This window comes from Acomys russatus, chromosome 16 (genome assembly GCF_903995435.1).
Source record: "Acomys russatus chromosome 16, mAcoRus1.1, whole genome shotgun sequence".
Lineage (NCBI taxonomy): Eukaryota > Metazoa > Chordata > Mammalia > Rodentia > Muridae > Acomys > Acomys russatus.
In genome coordinates this window covers 27,221,173-27,247,964 of record NC_067152.1, presented here as the reverse complement: position 1 = coordinate 27,247,964, position 26,792 = coordinate 27,221,173, and the positions used below count along the sequence as shown (strand labels likewise).

Below are 26,792 nucleotides of genomic sequence, written 5' to 3'. Positions count from 1 at the left end.
GTGCAAGGCTTGTTCCAGGTTCCACCTCCCAGCAGAGTGGACCAGACTGAAAGCTTCTGCCTGACCCTGCAGACTGTCGTCTGCACTAAGTGCTGATCTGTTACTTTTCATGTGCTACGGGTTCTTATCCCCAGGTCTCCTGTACCCAGATATCCAGTATCCCCTCTCCTTCCTGATAGAAAGCAAGGTTGCAAACAGGACAGGAAGAAAGGCTGAAGCCAGATATGGCTGTGCATGCCCGAAATCCTAGCACACCAGTAGCTGAGGCACGAGGATCATTCATGGCCAGCCTGAGCTCCATGGGGAGATCCTGTCTCAAAAAACAAATGACAAAAGAGCAAGAAGAGTGAGCTGGGCGTGGTGGCGCACACCTTTAATCCCAGTACTCAGGAGGCAGAGGCAGGTGGATCGCTGTGAGTTCGAGTCCAGCCTGGTCTACAAAGCGAGTCCAGAACAGCCATGGCTACACAGAGAAATGAAGAAGAGGAGGAGGAGGAGGAGGAAGAAGAAGAGAGTCCATATGGAAGGCTGAGGATATCACATGGGAAAAGGGGAAGGCTGTTAGGCTAAGAGCCCACATCCACCTGGCTCAAAGATAAGAGCCCAAGAATGACACACTCAGCTGAGGCGGCCCTGACTCAGATGAACAGGGCTGCTGTGTTGATGGCTGCCACTTAAGCACACTGCGAGGGGTCACCCAATCTGCAGCCCATATTTATTAAAATTACAAAGGGATACTATGGCGAACCCCAATCTCCCTTTAGAGGGACCACATCAATAGGCTGCCACATGTGTGAAGACAGGGGCACACCAACACGAGTGACGCTTTATAGGAGTAAAATGCCAACGTAGTTGCCTAAACTTGCCTCCTTTTTCTAGAATTGTTTCGCTTAAATAGCCATCAGGCAGATAAAGGGAACTGGAGAAATAGGTTTGTCTGCAGTGATAGGTCCAGAGGAGCCTTGAGGTCTGAACGACAAGGCTTTAGCCACAGACCCTGAACTGTGTGGGCAAGGCGGCACTGCTCGCTGCTCGCTGCTCGCTGCACAAACGTGCACAACGCAAAGCCATTGGTATATACAGAGATACTCCAGTCACAACTGACTCGGGCTCTTCACATTGAAGGTGGTTTTCTAAGCATGGAGTCGAGCATTCAGGACAGGGAGCCTCTAGCAGAGGTGAAGAGGCCAGCAGGTGGGGAGAGGCGGGGGTCGAGACCGTCCATGGGCCGGCGTAAAAGCTCCTCCACGTGCCTGGCCACATCCATGGTCTCATCCAGGTCAAAATCGCCATCTTGGTCAAGGACAGGGTCAGGGCTGGAAAAGAGCAGGATGTTGGGGAAACTGGCAGGTCTCCTGGCTCCAAGCCCCCCTGAGAGAGACAGAGAGTCCTCAGGCTGCTCCTCACAAGGACTGGGGTCTCTGGAGGACAGGACTCATAGCAGCCTGGCTGGAACGCCCACCAGGCTGGACTGGGGTAGATAACCTACTTCCACTTGTATCTCCTGCTTCATAGTCATGATCTCAGGAAGTTCGTTCTCCCTCACGTGTGGTCTTCCGTAAGGCAAGGTGATTGGCCACTCACCTGTGACGATCTTCACTGTACATGCTACCACGCCGTCCACCAAGCCCCCATGGTAGCTTTTGGCCACTTAATGCCAATCCTCTAACCATCTTAAGGTGAGGATTAGGAACAAAGAGACTTGTTCTGGGCTGTTCTGCAGCTAGAATCAGAATCTAGGTCTTGGCTGGGTGTGGTGGCGCGGGCTTTGAATCCCAGCTTTTACTTGTAAGGCAGAGGTATGTGGATTTCTTTGAGGGCCAGCCTGTACTACATAGTGAGTTCCAGGCTAGCCAGGGCTATACAGACTGTCTTTTTAGGAAAGAAAAAGAATCAGAGCATACATAGGTCTTGAATGATAATGGCCCCATGAAACCCATCACTTTGTACTACGGCGCAATGACAAGAAGTTTCTTTTTTTCCTTTGGTTTTTCGAGACAGGGTTTCTCTGTGTAATAGCTCTGGCTGCCCTGGAACTTTCTTTGTAGATCAGGCTGGCCTCGAACTCACAGTCTCCTGAGTGCTGGGATTATAGGCATGCACCGCCACGCCCGGCTTGGTAAGGACTTTTAAAGGAGGCTGGGGTGATGGCTTAGTCAAGTCAGTGCTTCACAAGCAGAAGGACCCGAGTTGAGATCTGCAGCACCCACATAAAAGGCTGGCTGTGGCAATGCATGTCTGGAACCCCAGCACTGTGGGGAGAGGAGGAGAGGGCAGACACAGGAGGGTCTTTGGAACTCATTGGCCAGCCAGCCTAGACACATGGCTAAGCTTCTGGGTCAGTAGGAGACAGAATCAGAAAATAAGGTGGGAAATAATTGAGAAGCATCTCTGACATTGATCTCTAACCCCCACATGCATGCACATGCGCACAGAGCTACGTAGGCACATAGATATATACCACATGCCATAATAATAACAACAACGATAACAATAATAAAAAGATGCTGGTGATACACTCAGTGACACTTGCCAACAAATCAATCCTGACACCATGGGTTCGATCCCAGAACCCACGTGGTGGAAAGAGAGGACTGATTCACACAAGTTAACACACACACACACACACACACACACACACACACACACACTTAAACTTTAAAATTAAAAGGCTCTAAGTCTTTGAGATTTCCACATGTGGTGGCCTAGCTGCAGTGTCCCACCTCCCCAGTACCAGCCATCCAACCTAGGCCGCCATAGCTTAAAAAGGACTCAACTCTCCGTTCTGCTCCCACCTTGTAGCCACTCCAACAAACAGTGGCACTGTCCTAAGCCCTTACATGGAAATGTTCTGCATCACCGTCTCATTCAATCTTCAGCCCAATACCGTGGGGGGGGGGGGCACATCCATCTAAGGAAAACTTCTCCAGATCATATAGAATGTACCAGAATGAGGACAGGGCCCTAGTTGTCTAGCTCCAAAATGCTCGGGCAGGCTAGAGCCGGGGCGGGGGGGGGGGGGGCAGCGGGGGGGGGGGGCCCTAGGCTGGATGGAGTCAAATTCAGGGGACTCCTGGATGCCTTTGTCCCACAAGAGTCTAGCCTGAGGCCCAGCTCCAGTTCCTTCCCGTGGACCCCATGAAAAAATGACCTACTTCGGTGGGTACATGTTGTAATGAGCCTGAGGGCACACCACTGGGGAAGGAGCCTGGTCCATGTAGGTGGCGCTGGCTCCAGCATCTGCAGATGCATTGACGAACCTGTGAAAGGAAGCAGAGCGCAGCCTCAGTGGCCAGAGAGACCGGTGGCACAGACTCGGGGAAGGGGCTTCTAGCATCTTTATGACTTTTGGCCAAAGTGTTCCCATTGGGCTCAAGGAGCAGGTGTGAGGTACCATCCCAGTACAGTGGAATCTTTCCTTCTCAAGGCCTAAGCCTCATTTCCCAGTACTGGAAGAAGAGCAAGAAAAGGATAAAGAGGCAGCAGGAGACCCAGAGTTGGGCTCTGGACACTTACTCAGGGACCACTTGCTTGATCTGCGGCTTCACATATCCATCAACTGCTTTTGCTGTGGGGCAGGGTCAGGAGAGGGAGAAGAGCAGTGAGAACAACATGCCCTCAGCCTCCTGTCCACACCACCCTGGAGTTTTCTCAGGGATGAGATTTTCCTAGGACATCTGATAAACCCCTGCTGGTGGATCCAGCCCGAGTGCCACTGAGATGCCTGGCTTTAACCCATCCTCTCTCCTGGATTCTTCTCCTGGCCGTTCACGTGCCTGCTAAGGAAATGGCACCAACAAAACCGCAGAGCTCTCCAATGGGCCGAACACATAGGAGAACCTGTCCATTTTGCCCCTTTATTTAACTTGAGTTAGGCCTGGGAGGGTTGAGGGTGTGTGGGAAAGTGGTGAGGGCTGCTGATGAGAGAGGCAGGATCCCAGCTCCTCCCTCAGCTCATCTGCTCCTTTCTCCACGGATGTAGAATTGAGAACTTAGCTTTCTGGTGGAGGGGTGGGGTAGGGGTGTTCACTTTCTCCTCAGCTGTGAGCCCTAAAATCTTCCATACTGAGACTCAAAGCCCACAGAGGAGACTTCGTCTTGGAAGCAGGACGCACCAAGCACAGGAGTGTAGTACTTGGCAAAGACCTCGTCCTTGGGTCGGTCTGGGAACACGTAGATGAGGTAGCTCAGGTCCCCCAGGCGGTCCGCCAGGGACCGAATGGAGAAATCCCTCGTGGTGAATGGCTTCAGATTCCAGAGATTTCGGTCCGCTGTGAAAGAGACAATTGGTTGCAAAAGCTGCCCTCACAAGAGGATCATGGGATTTTTTTTTTTTTAAGAAAGAATTGCTAGAACACCAAAAACAAAACAAAAACCTAGAGCCTTTCCCAGCATGCACTGCAACCCCAGCCTTCCTGCTTTTCTCAAGCAGGGGCGCTCACGCTGGGACATTCTACTCAGCAAACTGTGAGTGCAAGAGGTGGGGACAGGATGAAACGTCAGGGGCTCACAGGTGTCTGATGTCCGTGGAGTCAGTGGTTTTAGGTTTTGGAGACCAAAAGTGATGGGGGGGGAAAGTTATTTCCCTTCCCACGCTTCCCAAGCTTTGAGCTCAGTTCCTGCCTCTCCTGCAGGTGGGTGACTGCTAAGGACAGGGGTCCTCATGCATATGGGATCGAAGACAGAACTCACGTGGGGTGGGGCCGGGGCGGGGGAGGGTGTTGAGGTGTGGCTAAGAGGGCAACTCACGAGAGTCAAACTTCCAGGCGATGGTGATGCCTCCGATTTCCGAGTCGCTGAAGCGCAGCAGAAAGGTCCCATCGGGTTTGTTGATGAGCAGGTCGTGGGCTTGTTGCTTGTTCACAAAGCCTAGGATAGCCCTGGGTGTGTGGTACCTTCGGTGTCACTGCTGAGTAAAGCGGGCACCATTCCCAGAACCCTCCACCCGCCTACGGCCCCCGGGGCCCCGCCCCTCACCCGTGGGGCCCCGCCCCTCACCCGTCGTTCCAATGAGGCTTATGGTGTTTCTTCAGCACCTCCATCACGCCGTCGAACCACTGCCAGAAGGTGTAGTTCCAGCCGGGCAGGTTCTCCTGTGAGCCCCAGGACATCCCAAGTCAGGGCGGCAGCTCAGGAGTTGGCACCCTCAGCTCCCACCACGCCTGTCCCCAATTCTCAGCAGGCCACAAACGGACACCCCTCCCTACACGAACAAGTCCTCACGCTTCTACACGTGGGGTAATCCCGTGAGTGGGGAGAGACGCTGCGAAGAGTTGTCTGGGCTGGAAAGACCGTGAAGGGGATCCTGGCTCAGGCTTCCTCTTACCAGCCCTCTTTGGCTCACTTGGCTGGACATGATACCTTGTGGTCCCTGTTTGCATTTCTGTGGTCTGAATGTCAACCTCCTCTAGTTATAGGAAATGTGGTTGAGAGCGGGGGATGGGACGATAGCCTCAGAAGGTGGTAGCCTGATTTCAAGGTAAGAGAAAGTGTGCCGGAGAACTTGATGGTCTCCAGGTAGTTGGCGGCCAGCCACTCACCCGGTTGAACTGCGACCAGGACACGGACATGCTGTTGTAGTCCTCGAGGTGGTTGCTGCTGCTGTTGAACAGTTTCTGTGCCAGGAACACAAGGTTCTCCTTGGTCAGGCCCCGGTTGCTCTGCACTTCGGCCTTGAATTTCATGTTGAGCGCTTCACACAGCTGCGGCCACAGCACCTTGTCAGGTACGGCAAAGGGCACCCTGCCCTGAGAGGGAGAGAGGAAAAGAGAAGAAAGGACAAGACTGAAGGAGCTGGAAATGTTCTTACACATGCACATTTGTGAGAGCGCTCACACACACGTATGCACACACGTGTGCACGCACACACACGGGCGCTCACGCACACATGAGATATGCAGAGACTAAAGGACAGAAAGGGCTCAGAACCACCCAGAAAAAACATACAAACACAGGGAGAAAGCAAGGTAGAGGGAGTGCGGTCCAGCAAAAGCAAAGGCCCAGACCATGGGATTGAAGACAGAGGTCTGGGACCTCAGCATAAGGCAAAGGAAGGCAAGGACTGGGCCCAGAAACCAGCCCCGTTCCTTAGAGAACCAGTCAGTCCTGAGTCCTAAAGCCTAGCCATGGCCTTAGGACATGCCAGGCAGGCACTCACCTGGCCCTGCCCACCTCACTGTCTACCTCAGCTCTGGGGCCTAAGGAGTTGGACTAATCTGAGGACAGTTCTAGGGCCTGAGGGCCAAGGTTGGAGGGCCCCCTCGCCCCCCGCCCCCCCGCGGAGAACTCACCGGCTCAGCAAAGGCATTGTCCCACAGCACGGTGGCGGTAGCATTATGGTCCTGGCTGCCATGAACTATGACAACCACAGGGAGGGACAGGGTCTATGGAGGCCAGAGAGTAAGAGTTGAAAGGTTTCAACACAGTGTGCCCTCTGCATAAGCAAGACTCCTAACCCTTATCACAAAGCCGCCACTCAGCCACAGGCCCTTCCCACCAGTGCTAAACACAAGCCAAGCAACATGAGCTAAGCCTGTTGGCCCACGCTTGTAATCCCAGTGCTTGGAAGACGGAGGCAGAAGGATTACAGAGTCAAGGCTAGTCCGTGCTATAGAGCAAGACTTCACTCTAAAACAAAAACAAAGAACCCTGAGGATACAGCTCTTGTTAGCCTATTGCCTAAGTAATATTGTGATGAACACAGCCAACAGGTACCTGCAGAATCAAAGTGAGTTCGCAGGGCACTGCAGGGTAACTGGGCTGAGGCAAGAGAACTCAGAGCCCTATGACTTTTTTTTTTTTTTTTTTTGGTTTGTTTGTTTTGTTTTGTTTTTCAAGACATGGTTTCTCAGTGATAGCACTGGCTTCCCTGGACTTGCTTTGTAGACCAGGCTGGCCTCAAACTCACAGAGATCCACCTGCCTTTGCCGCCCGAGTGCTGGGATTAAAGGCGTGCGCCACCACTGCCCGGTCCGCCCTGTAATTTTTTTTTTTTCTTTCTTTCTTTCTGATTTTTCAAGACAAGAGTTTCTCTGTGTAGCCTTGGCTGTCCTGAAACTGACTCTATAAACCAGGCTGGCCTCTCAAGCACAGGTGTTAAAGGCAAGCACCAGCACTGCCCGGCTTTGATATTTTGTATTGTATTACATGTGATTTTTTTGTTGTTGTTGTGTTGTTTTGTAAATAAGGTCTCATGTATCCCAGGTGGGCCTTGAACTCCCTATGTAACTGAGGATGGTCATGAGCTTCTGATCCTCTTACCTAGACCTCTGGGGTTACAAGCCTGCGTCACTACTGCTGTCTTGTTTTTTTGTTTGCTGGGGATCAAACCTAGGATTTCCTGCATGCTAGGCCGGCACTCCAGCAACTGAGATAGATTCCTTAGACTGCTTTCCACATTGTGTTCTATTTATTATAAGTGTGTGTGTGTGAGGGGAAGGGGGGAGGCAGAGCGAGCATTGCTACGGCATGTCTGAGTACATCAAAGGACCGCTCTTTCAGGAGTCCATTTTCACCATCTGCTGTGGATGACAGGGGTCACATTCAGGTTGTCAGGCTTGCAAAGCAAGAGCTTGCAACCAACTAGGCCGTCTTGCAAGCTCCACATTTTTTGTTGATTTTTAAAAGATTTTTCGTGTGCGTGCGTGTGCCTGAATGCCCGTATGTGTACCACATGCGCAGAGGTAACTGTGGAGACCAGAGAGGTCATCTGATTCCCTGGAACTGGAGCTACAGTTGGTTGTGAGCCATCCAGTGTAGGTACCGAGAGCAGAACCCAGGTCCTCTGCTGGAGCTGCAGAACCCAGATCCTCTGCTGGAGCCGCAAATGCTCTTAAGAGCTGTTGAAATATCTCTTCAGCTCCTCCTCCCTCCCTCCCTCCCTCCCTCTCTCCCTCCTTCCCTCCCTCCCTCCTTTCCTTCCTTCCTTCCTTCCTTTCTTAAGATTTATTGTATGTTTGTTTTGTCTACATTTGTCTATGTGCAAGTATGTGCCCTACATTCATGCGTTGCCCACAGAAGCCAGGAGAGGGCATTGGATCTCCAGGAACCAGAGTTACAGTTCAAAGCTGCCATGGGGTTGCTGGGAATTGACTCCAGGTCCTCTGCAAGGGTAGCCAGTGCTTTTAACCACCGAGCCAGCTCTCCACCGAGACATGATTTTCCTTAGTAGCTCAGGCTGGCCGGGAACTTACTATGTAGCCCAGGCTGGTCCTGACCTTATGGTCCTGCTCAGCTCCTAACTCCTGAGATTACAGGTGCACCCCATCACACCCAGCTCCACCTGCGGCTTATCCATTGGAGCCACATAGCCTTGGGCAGGTCCCTGAATTAAGCTGGCTGGCCTTCAATGGACGGGGCAGCTGGAGCCTCACCTTCACCTGGAACACCAGCTCGTTGCTGCCGACACTGAACTGTGACTCGAACAGGACCGTGAACTTCTCCTCCGTCACGGACTCTGCTCCACGCCTATCGGCACGCTTGATTCTTTTCAGTGACTGCAAAGCCAGGGATGAAATGGCCACCGTGCCCCAGCCATGGGTAGACACCTTTCCCCTCCAAGGCAGACCAGTCCTCACCATGTTTCTGAAGTGGGCGCTGAGGGTGCCCGTGGCCTGGTGATACTCCATCACGCAGCAGTTGTTCAGGATCTCGCCGCTGCACTCGCTGCAAAGAGAGGGGAGCGCAACTCCACAGTGTGGTGCCAAGGTCTAAACCTAGGGCCTTGTGTACACTGGGCAGGCACCACTGGCATCATTCATTCATTCATTCATTTCAAGCATTCCATGAACAGCTTGTCCTGATCCGTCTCTTAGTTCTCATGTGCCTCTCTACAGCTCTATGGTGTCTGCCTGAAAACAAACAAACAAACAACCCCCCCTCCACCTCACTAGCAACTCCCTACCCAACTTCTGTCTTCACTTGACTCCTCAGGGGTTTGTAGTTGTTTATTTTGAAAGACACAGAGGCCTTACACTCACAGAGATCCTGCCTCTGCCTCCCAAGTACTGGGATCAAGGTATGTAACACCATGCCCAGCTGATTTTGTTTGTTGTTGGGTTGTTTTGTTTGCTTTTGCTTTTGTTTTTTATTTGTTTGTTTGTTTGTGTGTGTGTGTGTGTGTGTTTTGTTTTTGACAGAGTCTCTTTTTGTCCGAGCAGGCCTCAAATTGACTATGGAGCTGTGGATGACTTTGAGCCCTTGATCCTCCTGCCTCTGTCTCCCAAGAAGTGGAGATATTATGTGCTAACCTACCGACCCCAGGCTCTAAATGTCAATTCTCGCCACCAGCAACGTGTGCCCCTGTGTGTCTGTGTGTGTGTGCGCGCGCGCGCGCGCGTATGCACGTCTGTCATACAACTGTGCGAGCGATCGCAGTTCACTGAATGAAGTATGTGCTACAGGTCAGCAGTCCGGTTAGGAGAGAAGTTCTCTTTGGACCACAGTGATGTACTCACTGCTCAGCACACATGGCAGTTCAATGCTAGTTGCCCTACTAGGTATCAGACGCAGGCAAGGCTGGGAAAGCACGCAGAGGGGCAGAAGTAGATTATGGGGGAACCAAGGGCACACAAATGTCAGAACGGGATGAGAACTGGGCTGTGCCAGGATCCAGGCCCCACCCGAGCAAGTGAAACAGCAGCTGACCCCAGTAGGGAGGGACAGGCAGGCACACTCACTTGCGCGTGTTCTCATTCTTGAGCAGGGACTTGGCCTGCTGCTCACTGATGATGGTCGCCTTCACCTGGGGGGGGTTCATGTGCACGTTCAGCTTCCCCCCCACCAGCAGGCGCACGGTGGCCGCGAACTTGGTCTGGGTCTTCAGGACCTGAGGAGGCTGCTTCTCGATGATGAACGTGCTGCAGGGGACACAAGTGACCACACAGTGACCAGATGCTGGCTCAGGGGAGAGGGCTGACACGCCAGCTAGGAGGGGGGCGGTCTTCCTGTGGGGCCTAGTGGGAGAAGGGAGACAGGCAGAGGAGGAAGGGGTCTGGCCTGTGTTCCCAGGGAGGACATGGGGGTTGGAGACAGGTGTGAGAGAGGCTGGGTACCATGGTGCTTCCTGCAGTGTCCCAACACACACTGGGTCAGGAGAGCCACAGCAGCAGAGCTACTGGAGCCACAGTGGGTGGGAAGGGCAGAGGAGCAGGACAGGGGCAGAGCTCTGGGTTTGGACAGCTCCTGGGCATCAACAGGCCCACCCCCAGCAACTGGTATGTCCCCCTGAGCATGGCCAGGAGGCAGCAGTCACCTGGTGACCAGGGCTGAGATGATGTCTGTGATGGTGGCGTTGACCTCAGCCAGCATCTCCTCCACGGGGCCTGGGATGGGCAGCTGCTGGCAGAGGTGCTCGGCCCTGCGGATCTGCTGCCGGTTCTGCCAGATGATCTCGGCCAGCTTCTCACACCTGCAAGGAGCCGCGGCCCTCAGAGGGACAGTAGCTTTTGTTCCAGCCCAGGCCAGGAGAGGAGGCTGAATGACACTGTCCCTCCCTCCCAATCAAGTCCCCCAGGAAGGTGCTGGCCTTGACCACCAGTACCCTGCATGGGCACAGAGCAGAGTCCTACTTCCCAAAAGCCGAGGGCAGATAAGGTGGCCCCAGCTTGGAACCAACCAGCTCAGGAGTAGCCCTGCCCATTCCAAGGCACCGCTGTCCCTTGGAGGAGGGGGCACAGGTCTGAGGAGCCAAGTCCCACTGGGAGCTGTCACAGACAGTGGGGATCTGCTGCTCACGCCCATGGGGGGGACAGAAGAGGCAGCTGGCATCATCGCCCGAGCTGCCCGCCCTGCCCACCTCTCGCCCTCACCAGGACTGCAGCACATCCAGGCTGCCCTCGGGGGGACCCCCGTTCCCGGCCAGCTGCTGCCGCCGCTTCCACTGGATCAGCTCGTCGTCCAGAATGATGGTCTGTTGCTTGCGCAGCAGCTGCAGGGTCTTCTGGTGTTTTTCAGCCAGCTCCTGCATGAGGGCACAGCAGCCTTCTGGCTCCCGGGGAGCAGCTCCCAGGGCCTGGCCCAGAACCTGGCGCTTGGCCCTGCCCTCTCACAGCTGCTCCAGCTCGCATGCAACCCCAGAAGGAGGGGACCTGCTCTCATCTTGGCTCTGTCCCCCACCTGGTGCCCTGAGTCTCTGGGGCAGAAGGATGCAGGATCCACTAACCACTCGGTACTGCTGAAGAGTCTGTGCCTCTCGCTGCAGCCAGGTCTCCAGGGACACTTGCTTCTGCTGGAGGGCTGTCTCCCGGCTCATGCGCTCCTGGGGGTTCAGCTGAGCCAGCTGGGCAAACTGAGCTGAAAGAGGGGACAGGGCACCCACCACCATCATCTCCTGCATCAATCAGGTACCCTAGGCGATGTACACTCATAGGCTCTGGAGTGAGCTTCTCAGGCAGATATCCCATCAATGACAAGTCAGGGTGCCTACCAGGCATGGGTGCCCAGCGATGGTCCCTTAGTAGACAGCTTCTAGGCTCTGCTCACAAGCTTCCTGATGAATCTCCCCAGACTGAGGCAGAAGAGAGTCCTGCCTGGTGGCCCTTGCCTGTCCCACAAGGTTCTTGGCAGGCCCTCTCCACATGGCTTGGAGATGGGTACAAGCGGCCTTGCTGCTTAAAAGCTAGGTGAAGATGGGCAAATGCCTGGCCTTCCTGTGCCTCAGTTTCCCCATTTGTAAAAGAGACGAATTCTGACACCGGCTTAGTGGGCTATTGTAGTGATTGAAAGACTGATGATACAGAAAACACTCTGAAAGCTTCCCAACGTGTGTAAGATCTACAGTTTGGCCCTGATTGGTGGACGGACAAAGGTCAGGAATGAGGGGTGACAGAGACAAGCCCCTCTCATCCCCATCCCTGACATGAGAGCCCCATCCATAGGCCCTGGCTCTTCTATCTCACCCGTTCATCCCTTGAGTTTTTGTTTTTGTTTTTTCAGGAGCAGTGAGACTGGTTGGGACTGCATGGTGCCTATGATGCCTGGACCAGGTAGGTCACCATGAGCTTAGCTGAGCACCCAACTAAGAAGGAAGAAAAGACAGACGGACAGACAGGCATTTCCAGGACCTCCTGCAATACCATTACCAAGAGTCTCAGAAGGAACAAGGGGTGACAGCGTCTCACCACCAGGTGTTGGGTCACCCATGGATGACAGGAACAGGTGGTGAGGGAGGTCCTGACGCCCTTGCCTGTATGTGTATGTGGGCATGTGTGTGTGTATGTGGTGTGTGTGTTGTGTCAGAGGTGGGTGTTGATATAGGCATCATGAAGCTGAGGATGGCCTTTCCTGACTCTACTTAGAGTGCTGGGACCATAGAAGTAGGCCACCATACCCAGTTGTATGTGGTCCCGGGAACTGAAAGACTTCCGGCGTGGTGGGCAAGTACTCTACCAGCTAAACTATGTCCTCATCCCTCACCCCAGCACTTTTTTAACATTCAAGAAGAAATCTAGAGACCCAATTGGGGCAGAGAGCCATGCAGGGAACATAAACTCGACAGCTCAGCTTGCTCCCCTCAGCTCAGCATCAAACACATTCAGGGTTGAAGTTACCTGCCTGTCTCCACAGCTAGCAACCCTTCTGTGACCCTGTCCCTGAACGCTGGCATTCATCACTCTCCTCAACAGCCCCTTGAGTCTCCCTGAATCCTTACTCAGGTCTAGTCAAGAAACTGTACACACTGACATGTCTGATTCAAGTTCCTGGCTGGCTCTGAGAAGCATGTCACACTGACCTGGTCCCTGCCCCAGGGACACACAAGCTGGGGCAGACAAAAGCAACACTAGCAGCCAGAACAAGCCCACAGGAATATGGCTCCCACCTTCCTGCTGTGTGGTGGATGGCAGGAGCACTGTCTAGATTCAGAGCATACTGCTGAATGTGGAGGGCCAATACCCTGGCCCAAGACTCCCCTTTAATGATCCATTTAGGTCTCTCCTGGACATTTGCACAGGTTTCTGGGAAGGAGACGAAAAGATCTAAGTCAACCGTGGGCTCCACTGGAGGATCTAGGTCTTCCCTTCTGCAAACAAATCAGTAGTTCGTGTTTTGATTTGCAGTGCTAGAGATAAAAATCCAGGGCTCTGCGCATGCCAGCCAAATGTTCTTTTACCGAACTGTGTTCCCAACCCTCTGTGCTTACAGTATCGAAAAAGGTGAGCAAGACAAGTCGGCATCATGTGACTATGAGTGCAAACCGCACTCGGAATCCAAAGCTAGACCTGTACACAGCCAACAGAAACCGCTCAGGTAAAAATGGATTGCCAGGAGCTGGCAGTGCATGCCTGTAATCCCAGCACTTGGGAGGTTGAGGCAGAAGAACTAGGAGCTGAAGGCTATTGTCAGGTATATAGTGAGGCTAAGGGCTGCCTGAGCTAAAAAATAAAATAGAGTAAATACAAAGCAAAACTCAATGGCATGCTGTCTGCATTATAAAACCTTTTTATACCCTGTCTGGTAAGAACAAACAAACAAAAACAAACAAACAAACAAAAAAACCCTTTTTATGTTACAACTAGTTTTGATACATTATAAATTTTTTTAAAGCATGGATAAGGGGCCGGTGAAAATAGTTCAGTGAGTCGAGTGTTTACTTGCAAGCCTAAGGACTTGAGTTTTTCACCTCCCAGGACGCACATAAAAACCCAGCATGAAGGTGTTCATCTGAAACCTCAGTTCCGTAGAGGGGTGGGGGTAGGGGGGCCCAGAGATGGAGGATCTCTAAAGTTCAGAGGTCGCTGTGGAGCAAAACTGAGAAGACACTACATATCAACCTCTGGCCTCCACATGCAGAAGCACACGAGGCCACCAGTGCTCACATGACCACGATAAACCAGGAGAGGTGGCACAGGCCTTTAGTACCAGCACTTGGTAGGCAGAGGCAGGACAGCTGCTCAGCAATTAAGAGCTCTTACGGTTTTTTTCAGAGGACCCAGTGTGATATCCAAACCCCGTGTCCTAGCACATCTTCATCTCCCAGACACACAAATACATAAACCAAAATAAGATAAATCCCGAGAAAAGAAAGGAGGGAAGGAAGGAAGAAAGAGGTGGGCATATGACCAAGCACATCTGTAATCCAGGTTCTGGGTTGTTCTTGTTTTGGGTTCTTTGGTTTTGTTTTGTTTTGTTGGTTTCTTGAGACAGGGTCTCTCTGTGTAGCCTTTGCTGTCCTGGACTCGCTTTGTAGACCAGGCTGGCCTCGAATTCACAGCGATCTGCCTGCCTCTGCCTCCTGAGTGCTGGGATTAAAGGCGTGCGCCACCACGCCCAGCTTTTTTTTTTTTTTTTTAAATAAAAGGTCCAGCCCGGTGAGGTGGATCAGCGGGCAAGGACGCTGTATGACAAACGTGACAACGCGAGTTTAGTCACCAGAGCTCACATTAGAGAAGAGGAGAGCCAGCTCCCACACACTGTTCTCTGACTTCCATATGCCTGCAATGGCAGGCATGTGCCACAAACATGTACGTATGCCTGCATGAACACACAAAATAAATAAATACATAAATAAATAAATAAATAAATAAATAAATAAGTGTAATTAAAAAAAAAAAAATCAAAAGTCCAGAGCTGGAGAGATGGCTCAGCAGTTAAGGCACTAGCTGATCTTTCAGAGGGATCCGGTTTCACTTCCCAACACCCACATGGCAGCTCACAACTGTCTGTAGCTCCAGTGTTAGAGGATCCAACACACATACAAGCACAACACAAATGTACATAAAATAGAAATAAATAATTTTTTTTTTTAAAAAAAAAAGCTAACTTAAAAAATAAATAAATCAAGTTAGGCCTGGTAGCGCAAGCCTATAATCCCAGCACTTGGAGATGCAGAGGCAGGTGGATCTCTGTGAGTTCAAGGCCAGCCTGGTCTACAAAGCAAGTCCAGGACAGGTAAGGCTACACAGAGAAACATTGTCTCAGAAAACAAAAAACAAAAACAAAAAATATCAAAAGACAAATGTCTCAAAAAACCAAGGTCTCAAAGAATCATCTAAGGGACCCCTCATGAGTACCTGACACCCTTAGAAAGAACCCAGAAATTTCCCTCAGAGAGAGAAAAAGGTCTTGACAAAGTCATAAGACCTTAATTGCCTTGCTGTGGTTTTTGTTTGAATTTAACTTGTGAAATTGCATAGTATATTGATAATACAACAACACAGCAAAAAGAATCTGTTCACAAAAGTTTCTGAGACATTTTCCTTACTGTACAATATCAATGTAATATTCCCTAAAGACAAAAGCATTGCAAATAAATCTTGGACTTTAACTGGTAACTTTATGATTGGGAGTAATAATGACTTCTTATTTTTCTTATTTTAAAATAATTTTGATTTTTCTCCTTGAAAATTTCACACATGTATGTAATATATTATTCTGGTTGTATTTACCCTGCCGTGTTTTTTGAGTGGGGTATGTGGTTTCACTATGTAGCCCAGGCTAGCTTTAAGCTCTTTATCCTCTTGCCTCAAATCCTTCTCCAACCCAGTGCTGAGATTATAGGTAAGTACCACCATGCCTGAGTCTTCCACCTTTTCGTTTTATATTTTTATTTTATTTTATTTTTTTTTTTGAGACAGGGTCTCTCTGTGTAGCCTTGGCTGTCCTGGACTCACTTTGTAGACCAGGCTGGCCTCGAACTCACAATGATCCGCCTGCCTCTACCTCCTGAGTGCTGGGATTAAAGGCATGTGCCACCACACCTGGCTCATCTTTTTGTTTTTGAAACAAGATCTAATTTAGCCCAGGTTAGATTGAACTTGCCATATAGCTGAGGAAGACTTTGAACTTCTGATCCTTTTCCCTCCACCACCCAACTACTGGCATTACAGGATAAGGCCACCATGTTCCATTTATACAGCTTGAACCCAAGACCTCATCATACTGGGCAAGCATGCTACCCGCAGCCCTGAGTCTTCACTCTTGATATCTAACACGTGCACAGTGGAATTTTCCAGAAGCTACAAGACATTACCACAGATTGAAAGCAAGACACAGCTATCTTTTATCAAGGCTAACAACGAAAGTGATTTGCAAATACTGTCTTGCATTGCTTAGGAATGTGGATACTTTCTGAGAAACGCACCGTTGGGGGATTTGTCCTTGTGTGGATAACAGAACACTTCACAAGCTAGATGTCATGGCTTCCTACATACTGAGGCTATGAGGTATGTAACATATTACTGCATTCCACTGCTGACCAACACCTTATTATGCAGCACGTGACTATATGAAATCACTTCTGCCCGGGTGATGGTAGTGTACATCTTTCTTTAATCCCAGCACCCAGGAGGCAGAGGCAGGCAGATCTCTGAGTTGGAGGCCAGCCTGGTGTACAGAGCTAGTTCCAGGACAGCCAGGGCTATACAGAGAAACTCTGTCTTGAAAAAAAGAAAAAGAAAGAGAAACAAAACAAACAAAACGCTTCTGTTCTACTCACTAAATCTGACTTGGGCAAATGTTTTTTTTTTTGTTTTTGTTTTTATTCTCCCTTTATGTTAACATTTGTTGCTGCTGCGTTGTTGTTTAAGGAGACAGCCATAGAAGACGCAGTCTTTTCAAGCACCCCAGCTGTGTTCACCAGGACAGAGCATATCCTGGGCCGTAAGAAAGCCTCAGTCTAATCGTAAGCTCTGAGAACATACAGAACATGTTCTCGAGTCATGGTAGAGTTCAAGAAAAGATAGCATCAAGGCCAGTAAAAGCGCAACGTCGACACACAGTAGACAGATGGAAATCAAAGAGTACATTTCTAAACAGAACACAGGTGAGGAGATCAATCAGGAGAGAGATTAGAAATAGTTCAAAGTCAATGGCATGAGCACACACAGCATCTTCAAGAGCACAGCGTGCTATAAAGCAGTTTGTACAGGAAGATTTATATCTTCGAAAAATATACACAAAGAGAGCATAAAATTTACTCTTTCCATGCCTTGAATCTCAGCACTCAGGAGGGCAGAGACAGGTGGATCTCTGTGAGTTCAAGTCCAGCCTGGTCAACATACTGGGTTCTAGGTCAGCCAAGGCTACCTAGCAAAAGTCTAGTCTCAACAATATAGAAATCATTTTTTTCTTACAGTTTCTGAGGTAGAGATAATATGTTAGGTAGATAAGTATTATATAAATATATGTAATTGGGTTTTGATGGTACATTTTTATCTCAATATACTCGGAAAGACTAAAATCATTATCTTAAGAAACAAGGATAAGCTGGGCATGGTGGCGCATGCCTATAATCCTAGCACTTGGGAGGCAGAGGCAGGTGGATCGCTGTGAGTTCGAGGCCACCCTGGTCTACAAAGTGAGTCCAGGACAGCCAAGGCTACACAGAGAAGCCCTGTCTTGAAAAACCAAAACCAACCAACCAAACGAACGAACAAAAAAACACAGTAAGGATGAAGGCTCAGGAAAAGGCAGTCAGGCCCTGCTTGTTCTCACTGGGCCAGCGAAGGTCATCCTATCTCTAGGGTCAATCTCAAAACAACTCAAATGTACCTGGAGTTAATTCCTTCTAAGGTAATTTTTCTCTCCCCACACCCTTATTACAGCAGCCATTGACAAACTACAGACCTAGGAGACAGCAGAAATTCCTCAGTCACCCTGCCTCTAGGACCAGCTTCTCTTTGAATCTCAGCTAGGAGCAAGGCTGGTATTTTAGCTCCTCTCAGCCCTCTCAACCACTGACCTTTATGTCAAGTGTTCCTTCTGATTGAGGCACACTTGGTCCATATATTTTTATTTTCTCACATTTTACTGACTGCTTAAGACTAGGTGTGGGGGCGGGTGGGTACTCTTGGTTAGGAAGATAAAAGGGTCTTATGATCTACCTTTAGTTAAGATTTGGTTCTGTAACTCACAGGCAACCTAGGCCAAGGTATTGGTTCTCTTTAAATTTCCCTTGTAAAACAAAGACACCAAGCTGTGCCCTCTGTGGGTTCCTTGTGAGGTTGCCTTGCACGATGCCTACAAAGGTCTTAGCCCAGAGCCTTAGACCACAGTAGAGGCTCAAAGCCCCTGCAAGCCATGATGATTTGTTTGTTTGTTTTTAAGATTTATTTATTTATTTATTATGTATACAGTGTCCTGTCCGCATGTACACCTGTATACCAGAAGAGGGCATTGGATCACATTATAGATGGTTGTGAACCACCATGTGGTTGCTGGGAATTGAACTTAGGACCTTCGGAAGAATAGGCAGTGCTCTTAACCTCTGAGCCGTCTATCTCTCCAGCCCGCCATGATGATTCTTACTAGGATGGTGACCCTCCTACACACACACACACACACACACACACACACGCACACACACACACACCTGCAAGATGCTCGTGGCATCCTGGACCCTGTATCAGCGCTCACCTTGGATGCGCAGGCTCTCCTGGTACTGGATGATGAAGTACTCTTGGGTCTGTTGCAGCTTCTTCAGCTCGTTCTCTGTGTCCTGAGTGATCAGCCGCAGCTCCTCAAACGTCTGGTTGATCTGAAGGTGCTTCTGGGACATGGCGTCAGCAAGGACACCAGCAGGGGAGCTGCACTGGGGACAGGACAGAGTGAGGGAGCTGGGTGATGGTGGCGCACACCTTTAATCTCAGCACTCGGGGGAGGCAGAGGCAGGCACATCTCTGTGAGTTTGAGGCCAGCTTGGATAATAAAGCGAGTTCCAGGCCAACCAGGGATACACAGGGAAACCTTGTCTTGGAAAATAAAAACTAAAAAACAAACAAGTAAGGATAGAGTGAGTGAAAGTGATGGGGGTGGGGGGGGGTGGCAAGCAGAAAGGAGGGGAGAAAACGAGTCCCTGGGGAGTGCCAACACTAGACACGCCAAACTCCAAATCTAGGATTAGAAGAGAGGGCCAGAAGCTAGTCAATACCAGAATTGGAGTAGAAAGGGAAAGGAGAAGGGAAACAATTGGTCTGGTAAGTCATGGAGACTCTGAGGCAGAAATTTCTGTTTCAGATCTGGTTTACATGTAAGAATGTTGAGCGAGTCCTTCAAATTTCCTTTAGAGAAACTAGAATGAAGCACATGCCAGGCGTCCTATGAATGGTCTTCCTAAGGATGACGATGATGATGTCCCCAGTCCATCCTTATCTACTGACCCAATACCACTGACTGTGCTAAGTGCTGGCGACAGGTCAGAGGCAGGGCCTATGTACAGACATCCATAGCCTTTGTGTCCTCGCTCACACCTGGAGGAAGAAGGGAAGAGGCAAATCTCTCACAGGGGGATATCCTGGAGACCTCCCAAATAAAACGAAAGGAGTGACGTCAAGAAGGCCTCTTTGAATTTCGCCATTTCTACAACAGCTTGTTGAGAGGGGACCGTGTGGTCAGGGACTTTCCGACTAGGTATTCTCAAAATAAAATCCAAACTCCTTCGCACGGCTTTAGGCAGCCTGGCAGGTAGCTTCTGCCTGCACGCTCCCAGCTTCCCTGTTGTCAAAGCATAGCAGGTATGTGTACTTTCTGCATCTGCCCCTTCCACACAGCATAGGCCTGCCTCAGGGCCTTTGCACTTGCTGTTCACTCAGCCTGGGGCATTCTGTCAGCAGATCTTCCTAAGACAGGCACTTCAACCCCAGATTGTAGATGTGAGTTTCTCAACCCAGCTGAATCCTTCTGTGTGCTTATCGGTGGCTCAGAGATTTCAACAAGTCAGGGATGCAGAGTTGGGCTGGGAGATGCAGTGCCTGGCGTTGACTCCTTGCCCATTGTGACAGGCCAGTTGGCTCTCTGCTTTTCCCGCTGCGTTAACCACTTGCAAGTCTTCAGCCATAAGGCATCACCTACACTTTCCTGCCCCAAAGTATACTGTTGTTACTTTGGGGTACAAAAGTCCTCCTTCCTCCTCCCCTCTTCTGCCCCCTCAGGACATACTCCTGTCAGCTGCCCTGGGTCTTCCCTCTAGCAGTCAGTCAGCTCAGTCCAGTCTTTGCTGTGACTCCTAGGTGGAGACTGCTCTATTTTAAATTTTTATTTTAGTGTGTGTGTGTGTGTGTGTGTGTGTGTGTGTGTGTGTGTGTGTGTAAAACTTTCTCTCCTGTCCCTGTGTGCAGTTGTCCATCCTTAGCCTGCATACAATTTCATTTAATCCTTATGATAACCTTATAATGCAAACACTATTACTATACCCACTGGGCGACAGTGGGAGCTGAGCACGCATTGGTAGACAGAGCACTTGCTTAGCAGATTCGAAGCCCCGACTCATCATTAGAATCCAGGAAAGAAACAGCAAGAAAAGAAAGGGGGAAATGAAAATGAGGCTGGAGAGATGGCTCAGCAGCGAAGAGCAGGAAGACCCATCTTGCAGCGAATCCAGATTTGGTTCCCAGCACCCATATCAGGCAGCTCACAACTCCTTGTAGCTTACAGGGGGATCTGATACCTCTAGTTTCCAAGGACACCTGCACACTTGTGCACACAATCAAAAATAAATAAATCTTATCTTTAAGAAAGGAAGCAAGGGTCCTAGAAACCTACAAGTAGAACATTATGATAGGCAGATTTGGGCCCAGGGGTCCCGCTCAAACTAAGGCACCAGCCAAGGACAATACAGGTGGTAAACTTTAAACCCCTACCCAGATCTAGCCAATGGTCAGAACATTCTCCACAGTTGAGTGGAGAGTGGGATATGACTTTCACACGAACTCTGGTGCCTCACATTTGACCATGTCCCCTGGAGGGGGAGACCTGGTGGCACTCAGAGGAAGGACAGCAGGTTACCAAGAAGAGACTTGATACCCTATGAGCATATACAGGGGGAGGTAATCCCCCTCAGGAACAGTCATAGGTGAGGGGAATAAGGGGAAAATGGGAGGGAGGGAAGAATGGGAGGATACAAGAGATGGGATAACCATTGAGATGTAACAAGAATAAATTAATAAAAAAAATTAAAAAATAAAAAATTAAAAAAAGAAAGGAAGCAAAAAGGAAGAAAATGAAAGAAATAGAGGTTTAGATGGCCAGGGACAAGGCCCAAAGATTCACTCTGTCCATAGCCTGAAACACACCATTTCCTACACCTGCCCATTTCTGATCTCCTCATTGCCACATTGCATAAACACGGCGGAGTCTAGAGGGAGTCTCATGGAGGCCTCCCCAGCCCCTCTCCCCACGCCTACACAAACTCACGTTGTTGGCTTCTCGGACCAGCCTCTGTTCGTTGTACAGAATGTGCCGGATACAGCGAACCAGCTCCATGGGGCAGCGGTCATAGGTGCTCTGAAAGAGGGACAACAGGAACCACCAATGGCCACCTGGTTCTGACAAAGCGCTGGCTTCCTTGCCGTGCCCATCCCTTCCTCTCCCAGAAGCCTCAGCTTTTCCCAGGAAGCCCCAGGATTACCAGATTCCTCTAACTCTCCTTTTCGGTCCCGCCCCAGAGCTTCTTACTAGGTTCCTAGAGATTTACAAACTCAAGGTCTAAACACAGAACACTTCCAACCTCCCACCAGCTTTGTGGGGCATCCTACGACAGAAACTCAAGCTGTTCTTAAGTCATGGATGGGAAAACTGATGGTAAGATAGGGTAGGTATGTGTCCAGAGGCAGAGAGAGAGGGAGAGAGAGAAAGAGAGAGAGAGAGAAAGAGAGAGAGATATGGGGGGGCGAGAGGAAGAGAGACAGGCAGACTTGGGGCATCTGAGGCCAGCATCAAGGTGCTTTCTGATAGGCACCTGGCCCTGCCTTCCTAGTTTACTTCCCTCGGGGCTTCTGCCATTTCTTCCTTCTCTGGGATGAGCTTTTATTTCCCCTGCATCTTGCTGTTTGGATGTAAGAAGGGTTCTCTAAGAAATACAAGTGAGTTCCTATAAATGCTTGACCATGAGTGCCACCCACACCCCTTTCCTGAGTCCATCAAAATTTCCTCCCCCTCCCCCATATAAAGGGGAGGTTACTTTTTTTTTCCTTCTTCTTCTTCAAAGCCTTTTATCCAGCTCTTGCTCCAGGGCAATTCTGCTTCTCAAAGGCGGCAGTCTTGCCTTTAAATGAGCCCCGAGGGGGATCGTCTGCTTGCCTTATCCCCCTCATTTCTAGACTCTGCCCAGGCTTCCTTTCTCTTGCAGAGGAGTCCACCTGACTCAGTCTGTCTCCATCTCTACTGTCCACAATGCTGCTTCACCCATCCCCCCACCACCACCTTGCTGGAAACACCCCCTCCCCCCTCCCCACACACTCCCACCTCTTGCTTTGTAATATGTTAAAGGATCTGACAGGTCTGACTTAGAGAGAGGGGGTGGGGGAAATTGAAGACAAGTTGCCAGTAAGCTTTTGGTCACATGGTGACTCAGTGGCCAAGCCAGTAAAAATCCCAGGGGTTCTGACGCTGGAAGAAAAAGCTGATGGGGGGGGAGTTGGGGGGTTCCAACAGAAGGCAGGCGTTCATACCCACCTGGAGCTGCGTGGCATAGTGCCCCAGCTTGATCTTCAGCAAAAACCCATCTTCCCCCACCTGGTGTTCCGCCTTCTTCTGCAGCTCCTGCACCAGGCCCTCCAGGAGCTGGGTGGCCTGGCCTCGGTCCTGGGGATTTTCCAAGTCAATAGCATCCCTTAGGACGGAACAAAGAGAGAGAAACTGTACCAAGAAGATAAAACACTAAGAGTGATTCAGGGCAGTCTAGTGCCACGAGACCCACTCCTGGCTGCTGTATAAGCGTCAAAGTCTAGAGGACGCTCCCTGTTTCCCTCTTCCCCTTTCCCAGGGACACCGCCCCTTCCGCACAAGGACAGATAGAACCAGAGCCATACCAAACGACAAAGGGAAGACCCTTGGCTGGGATAGCGAGGACCCACACTGAAGGTGAAGACTCTCGGCATGAGGAACCTACCATGGCTGGCTCTCGATCCACTGGGCCAGGTAGTGCCTGACCTCAATGGGGAAGTGCTGCCCGTACAACACTTGCATCTGGCGCAGCGCATCTCCCTGCAGCTGCTGGGCTTGAATCCAGCCCGCCATGCCTGTTCACCTAGGGGAGAAGATAAGCCATTTGTTCCCGCAGAGGTCTCTGGCCTGCCAGTGCGCCCTGCAGTGCCACCACCAAAGGACCTAAGGACCGGCGGTGAGGCCAGGCTCCTCCCCTCACCCCAGGCACGCTTTCCTGTGCGGGAAGAGAGATGGCCACCCTCCCTTCCAACAAGGAACCCTCGAGGCTGGGGGCGGAGATCTGGACAGGCATATGCCCTCCTCTCATCCTGTCCCTTCGCCCCATCAAGCTATTCCCCAGACTAAAGGAAAGGGGGGGGGGTCTACAAAACGAAAGAGAAACTTGAGACAGAGGCCCACAGTCCCCCTGCTACAGACAACTGAAAAAATTCTTCCCACTCAGCCTGGGACCCACATTCTGAATTTCTGGGAAGGGAAGCTGTTCCAACGTAAAAGTTAGAGCAATACAGTGCCTCAAGGTCCAGGTCTCCTCAGGCACGTGTCTGGGGCTGTCAAGGGGAGAGGCTAAAAGGTCGACGCTGTCTTTAGAGCAGCCCTGGGCTGTCCAGAGTCTGTCCGCTCCCGGTGGAACTTGACAGTGTCGGTGTCCACTGCTTGAGTTCACCCCTGGCTGCACCCTGCACAGGTCCCTTGTCCCTGCTCTCTCTAAAGCTCCCATTCGAAGCTGGGACGGATGCCTGTCCCATGTCCCGTGTCAGGTTGTGGGGACTCCAGGGTGCTGAGTCTCGAGGACGCGGCTGCAGCCTAGATCCCCTGTCCACCCGCCGCAGGCGAGGCTACGCCGACCCACCCACCTGGTGCTGCGGAGCGCCAGCGGCTGTCGCTCCGGGCCGGGGCTCTTGACGGCTCCTGACTGCTCTGGACGGCGGCGGCGGCGGCGGCAGCGGCGGCTGTTACTACAGGAAGGAGCAGAGAGCAGCGATTTCCTCCTCAAAGGTCAGCTGCCTCCGATAGACCATACACAGCGCGCGAGCTCGCGCCAGCACCCCTCCCAGCCGCGGTCGCTCCCTCCGTGCCTCCGCCCTCGATCACCCGGCTCCAGGCGAGCGTGCCGCCTGGTGCCCCGCTTACTGGAAGGACCACCGGGCCAGGAGGCGTGCGGAGGACCGCCCCCGACACCAGGGTCCTCCCCCTCCCACCCCGTACGGGGACTCCCGGTCTGTGCTTCCCGGCGGCTCTGGGGGTCGGGGTGAGGGGCCAGTGTCCTGGGACAGCTGAGCTGGAGCAGCCAGAAAGTCTCTGAACTCTGGAAATCCCAAACCAGGGCCTCAGTTTTATCCTCTGTTTAAAAAAAAAAAAAGGGGGGGGGGGAGCTACCTGGAGATGTCTCCTCTGTTTCTAGATTTACAAAATATGGTGGTGTGTGTGTGTGTGTGTGTGTGTGTGTGTGTGTGTGTGTCTTCATTCAGGTGAGGGTGTGTGTGTGGCTTTAATGGCCTTCAGAGTAAAAACTTTAGAAAGACTGGACATCCCAGAAAAGCCAAGCCCATACTGAGGTCTCCCCACCTCTCTCTTTGCATGACTCCCGCCCACCATGTGACCTCCTCCCCCCTCCCCTTAAAGCAGGACCAAGAAACACATTGGCAATCATATGTTTCTACCCTCCCACCCCCTCCCGACCTTTGCAGGTAAGAAATGTCAACCAGAGAAGAGAGGACAGGGGGCCTGCCCAGGACCACACTGTGGTCACATGACAGCCTCATCAGAAGACTGTGACCCATAAACGATGCAGGCCCTCTGTTCACCTAGAAGCGTCACAGCTGACCGTGGCCCAACCTTCAGAGAAGGCCCAGGAAGGGGGTCTTCTGCACTCTTCAAGTTCACATCTGCCTACAGACTTTGCCGAGGTGGCGGTAGACCTGCTGCTCCCTGGCGCTTTGCCTGGATCATAGTCCCCATCCCAAAGAGTTCCCCCTCAAGGCCCACGGGTTGGACAAGGCCAGGCTGGAAGTCTGCCATCCCCTTTGCCCAGCTTCCCTCTCCTCTGGGCCTCCTCTCTGCCTGGCAGCTGGCATGAGTAGTACCAAAGGAGGGGCCAGCCTGGCTGCCTACTCACAGCCCATCTGGGCCAAGACCCAGTGGCCTGGGGGCATCATTTTCATTGGCTCCCTCCCTCACTAATTCCTTCTTGTATCTTTTCTCTCCGGTCCTAGTTCCTGGTCCCTCTTACTGGCTCTTTCGACCTCCTCTCTTTTATTCTTTGTACTTCAGAGTGGGAAAAAACCTGAACCTTTTCTGCAGAAGTTGAAATGTCTGGGTTCTCCCCGCCCTCTGTGTGTGGTCACAGTGACTTGACTTGGCAGGATCACGAGGAAAGGAATTGAAAACTGAGGGGGGGGGGTTAGCAAGGAGGACTGGGTGGGTGGGTGGGGACCTTAATTTTCAGATGCTCTGCAGGGACCAGATAGCACAAGGGCCTATGGAGGAAGAAACACAAGCCTTTTCTCCTCTCTTCTTCCATGCTGGACAATGGATTGGAAAGGAGCCAGCCAGACCCTCAGCTCCAGATGAGTATCAGTGAGCTGGCAGTGGTCACGAAGGTGATTTTTACCAATGGAAACAACAAAAGGCCAGATGAGGAAAGTGACTTGGCCAGAGTCTTGGAGCCTGTCTGTGGCAGACCCAAGCCCATTGTCCCATGGTATGTGGACCTCACCTGGCACCTGGACCTACCAGTCTTTCACTGCAGGCAAGTGTGGAGGCACGTGATAGAAGATTCGTTAGGCTTCCCAAGCTCTCTGAGTTATGTCTTTAGGCAGAGGACCATGCTGGCTAATGGCCCTCCCATCGGGACGCCTGGGAGCGGATAGTACAGAGAGCTGCTCACCCACTTCCAGGCATCAGCTTCTCTAGACTCCCACCCCCAGGACTCACAGAAGTCCCTTCCCCAAAAAAAACCCACATCTGGGTGGGTTGGGTTTGGTTTGCCGGGAAGATGGCTAGGCCCATGTCCTAAAAACCTAGGGTGGAGGTGCCAGTGAGCAGGACTGGGAGGGAGTGGAAGAGTCTTCAGAGCCCACTCACGTTTTCAGACCCCACCAGGGCCCACAGGCTGGCCGCTGACTCTCTCCTCATCGGGTCGTTTTGTGGCTCCTGATCCTCGTATCTTTAAACTGTCCTTTTGTTATTTCTTATCACTCTTGGTGTGTGCACACTCTGTGGCCCTTGTGTGGCTGTTCAGGGACAACCATCATGGGAAAACGTCTGTCAACCTTATAAAGGTTTGCCAAGCTTGCTCGGCAAGTGCCTTTACCCACTCAGGCGTTTCACCAGTTCATCTTGTGTCTTTCACTGTTCGATTCTGCCCTTCCCACCCCAACCCCTCTTTTTTTTTCCCCTGTGTTCCTGTTATCTTAAATAGACACAGTGGGCAGGTGGGGTGCGGGGCAAACTCGACAGCTTTCCCAAGATGGGTGCCAGGGAGGAAAGGGTGTTGGGTTAGGGTTGAAGGCAGAGGTGACTGTGGTTGTGACTCCGGATAACACAGCTCCCCGGAAGTGTCAAATTTGGGTTTGTTTTTGTTTTTGTTTTTGCTTTCTATCCTTTGGTTTGGTCCCTGTTATTTCCCCACCACAAAATGCCATAGTGGTTTTAGGGGGACCAAGGTCTAGGGGAGAAAACTGAAGCTCAGCGGGGGGGGGGGAGTTAGGGAGATCAGAGATGGCTTGATAACTGGATGGAGCTAGAAGCCTTTTGCCTCTGATGGCACTTCGTCCCCAATTTTGGGTTGCCGGATTCAGTGGAGTAAGAGGGGGTGAGGTTTTTTGTTTTAATCACACAAGAAAACCCAGGGCTGGAGAGATGGCTCAGAGGTTAAGGGCACTGACTGCTCCTCCAGAGGTCCTGACTTCAAT

At 51.3% G+C, this 26,792-nt stretch overlaps 1 protein-coding gene across 1 annotated transcript; it reads right to left on the bottom strand.

The window, feature by feature from the left end:
* Positions 1 to 1,034: 1,034 nt before the first annotated feature.
* LOC127200408 (signal transducer and activator of transcription 5A) lies at positions 1,035 to 23,842 on the bottom strand. The gene is made up of 19 exons (XM_051158637.1): positions 23,733 to 23,842; positions 22,823 to 22,960; positions 22,387 to 22,543; positions 21,127 to 21,216; positions 18,352 to 18,526; positions 11,162 to 11,292; positions 10,809 to 10,960; positions 10,253 to 10,408; positions 9,678 to 9,857; positions 8,577 to 8,664; positions 8,373 to 8,495; positions 6,291 to 6,383; positions 5,541 to 5,747; positions 4,999 to 5,093; positions 4,750 to 4,880; positions 4,116 to 4,271; positions 3,517 to 3,583; positions 3,156 to 3,260; positions 1,035 to 1,316 (listed from the first exon to the last, which is right to left on the bottom strand). Exons 2-19 carry the CDS (start codon positions 22,948 to 22,950, stop codon positions 1,154 to 1,156), a joined length of 2,397 nt encoding a protein of 798 aa, XP_051014594.1. The 5' UTR covers positions 22,951 to 22,960; positions 23,733 to 23,842; the 3' UTR covers positions 1,035 to 1,153.
* Positions 23,843 to 26,792: the final 2,950 nt, after the last annotated feature.

Excerpts from the sequence above, each read along its gene's own strand:
- LOC127200408 (XM_051158637.1), bottom strand. The coding sequence starts at position 22,950 with ATGGCGGGCTGGATTCAAGCCCAGCAGCTGCAGGGAGATGCGCTGCGC. Across the intron at positions 11,293-18,351 it reads GGAGAGCCTGCGCATCCAAG|CTCAGTTTGCCCAGCTGGCT; the intron begins GTGAGCGCTGAT and ends CCCCTCTTTCAG. Across the intron at positions 8,496-8,576 it reads GCGCCCACTTCAGAAACATG|TCACTGAAAAGAATCAAGCG; the intron begins GTGAGGACTGGT and ends CTGGCTTTGCAG.